Consider the following 3,301-nt stretch of genomic DNA (forward strand, 5'->3'; position numbering starts at 1 on the left):
GCTTGGCAACATGAATGAAGATAAAGACAACAAGTAAAACATTAAGATAAATTATATATTCAGTACTTTATACGTCTTTTATTAATCTTGCAACACCACATAGGCTTTCATAAACAACAGTGAAAGTGCATGCGTGCATGCCTCTTGCATTGCTTCTTATTAAATTATGTATTAGTTAATTCACTTTATTGTTTTAAAGACAGATTAAATTCTAGAATCCAATGGCATTAATCAATCAAATACCATATTTGGAAGATTACCATGACAACCATATTTAACTTTTAGATTTCTAAAATGAAAATTTAGTGGAACAATAGAAATATATTACACCAGAAGGAAGATCAGATAAACCATAACTTCACGAGGGGTATTTAGACAAACAACAAAGATCAGGGACTTGAAACGGAAATTTACAAACACACGGAGTCACTCTACTTCTCGAAATAATCTTCGGTCCTTCCTTTGAACCCAATTTGCCCAAAAGTTAGGCATATAAAGAGTCCCAAATGCCATGTCACCAACCACAACCTATCCCATCAAAAGAAAACAAATATTTAACACAAATCCTATTGTCAAATAATATGTATTTACACATGATGCTTTTCTAAAGAAAAGAATTATAATGAATTTTAGAATTACATAAATAAAAGCTAAAAGATGACCGTTGTGATCCATTTATGAATAAGTGGGTTAATTATTTGAGTTATTATTATTATATAATGGTTAAATCGAGAATTTTATCTAAAAAGAAAATGGCCGTGAAGTCGCTCAAATATAACTTTTAATGACTACAACATCCCAAATCCATTTATTCAAAATATACTATAATTATAATAATAGCCTTTTTTAATCAATATTTATAATATTAATTATCATTTTTTTACAATATTAATTATCGATGAAAATAAATATTTGGACAAAAACGTATAGGGTCGGGTTGAAGCAGCCGGTTCCCATTTTGACTTATTATCTAATCTGTCCAACCAATCTGTTTTGTCATCTCTAAAAAACGAAGTCAATAAAAATATAATCAGTGTTTGAAAAATAATATAGTTTCGAATAAGTTTGCTATTAACTATGTAAACCATCTTATTTAAGAGTTTCCTTCTTAATAAAACCATATAGAGATAGTCTTTGAAACAGGTGCATTTGATACGTCTCTGAAAGAATCAAAAGCCTACTTTATCTTAACCATTAAAAGCTTGTAATTAGTATTTAACACCAAATGGTTATATAATATAAGTTTTATCCAAGACATAGACACGTATTTTAAATAGTTTTTGTTTTAAACTAACCAAAATGGTGAAGTGAGAGCTGGAGGAGTGGGGAAGTGAGCGAGCTCAGTTCCAATGCTTCCAAAGAAGAGTCCTGTCAAACTGTCACCGTTGATTGCTGGTATACTTGATGGTGCAAGCCACCCGATCAACCCAAATCCTATCACATTCAAGTCTCTACGTAGCCAGTCTCTTTCAAAGCTAACAATGTTTAATATTTTTATATTAACAAAACAAATCAACACAAATATATATGTAATGTTATACAACTTATATAAGTTATATATTATTAATTTTCCAGTTGAAGTTTTATATTGTATATTTAAATTACTTGGAGATTTATTTACCATGTATATTTGCCACCTGATGCATGTGAAACCCTCAAAGGGTTCCTTGCTGTTGTTGTAGACCTCAAAAAGGCTGAAAACAAACACAAATACAATTATTAATAAATTTGATAAGTATTTGACAAAGGACATTTTATAAAGAAATTATAAGTTTACCAGTTTAATTACCCATAGTTAATAAAATATAACTTGGATTTATTTTTTCTATCAGAAAACATATATACATCATAAGTTGATAATTACTACATTATAGACCATCAGATCCTCTTATAAGTATGCTTGACATTATAAGTCGCTAAAGTCTTATTTGCTTTGAAAGAATTGAATGTAGATCGATATTATTAACAGAAACTGATCAGAGTATGAGTATGCAGTGTATAAATCTTGCAATTTATCGTTATGATGAAGAGGCGGTGGACGTTGACCTGAATTTAAGGTGGTTTGCTTGCGGTTGAGTGACGACGGCGATGAGAGGGAGGAGGTGGCCAAGCCCACGACGGTTGAGGTTGCAGCGGCCATCGGTGCTTCTCTCTGATCAGAACGATTGAAGGGATGGATAATGGTGGTGGGTTGTTTAGGAGTTTTGATCATATGGTGTAGTGGAAGGATAGATTCAAGTGGTTCTGGATTGCATGGGTTATTAGATGTTCAATAGCATCTCGCCACGTAGATGTTCTGTGGATAATACAGATCTTCAGTCAGATCTACACCTTGCCACGTGGTAGATAAAATGGATTTGTCTCTTAAATAACTGATGATGTATACTTTTTGAATAAGTTATAGAAAAAAAAATTTAAAACTTAAAAATAAATGGGATAATAAAATGGTAATATATTTTTTGATTTGTTCACATTTAATCACTGATTTTTTTTTCGTCCACATTTACCCCTTCAACTTGTTAAACTGTACACATTTAGTCCTTATGACCGGCTACTCCAGGTTAGCGGGTAAAAATGACTTAATAGAGTAATATATTTCTCACTTTATACAATTTAGTCCTTAATATTTTTGTACACATTTAGTCCTTAATTTTTTTTGTTGCAAAATAAGTCATTTTTGTTTTTATACTCATTCAGTACTTATGAATGATTTTTTTAGGTTTTTCTTACAACATCTTACGTGGATAGCTATATGGTCGTAGGTTAGGTTGAGGTGGTCCTGCTATCTGCTGTAGGCCAAGATACATGGTGTGGGTTGGCTGTAAGTCGTAGGCACGGAGGCTCGAGAAGAGCGGTTGGGTTAAGGCAACATGCTGATAAACTGGGTATTCCAGTCTGATGACTGATTGGACCTGTTGCATGTTGGCATTCCAGTCCAATGACTGATCATCACAATTACTTCCTTCTTTAGTCCTGTGAATCAACTAACACTACCTCGAGCAAGGCCATCGAGACCTCAAATCCACTAACTCACCCATGTCTGCACCATTCGAACGCAATACTGACATCGCCACTAATTCCCGAACAATTATCTGACCCATCCTCAGTCTGAACAACCATAATTGAAGGCCGATAAAGACGAGAACAAACTGTAATGAATCATGGTGCCAGACCATGTCATTAGGGATGTTATTCGGGTCGGAACCGAATCGAACCGACCTGAACCCGAATAAACCAAAAACCGAATAAGGGTAATTGTATGAACCGAAAAACGAACCAAATAAGCAATACGGGTTCGGTT

At 33.4% G+C, this 3,301-nt stretch overlaps 1 protein-coding gene across 1 annotated transcript; it reads right to left on the reverse strand.

Annotated features, from left to right (window-relative positions):
• Window positions 1-262: 262 nt before the first annotated feature.
• Window positions 263-2,229, reverse strand: PSAO (photosystem I subunit O). The gene is made up of 4 exons (XM_079060075.1): window positions 2,047-2,229; window positions 1,622-1,694; window positions 1,296-1,475; window positions 263-528 (listed from the first exon to the last, which is right to left on the reverse strand). Exons 1-4 carry the CDS (start codon window positions 2,210-2,212, stop codon window positions 432-434), a joined length of 516 nt encoding a protein of 171 aa, XP_078916201.1. The 5' UTR covers window positions 2,213-2,229; the 3' UTR covers window positions 263-431.
• Window positions 2,230-3,301: the final 1,072 nt, after the last annotated feature.

The sequence above is a fragment of the Lactuca virosa genome, chromosome 7 (genome assembly GCF_052849685.1).
Source record: "Lactuca virosa cultivar CGN04683 chromosome 7, Lactuca_virosa_CGN04683_v6, whole genome shotgun sequence".
NCBI lineage: Eukaryota > Viridiplantae > Streptophyta > Magnoliopsida > Asterales > Asteraceae > Lactuca > Lactuca virosa.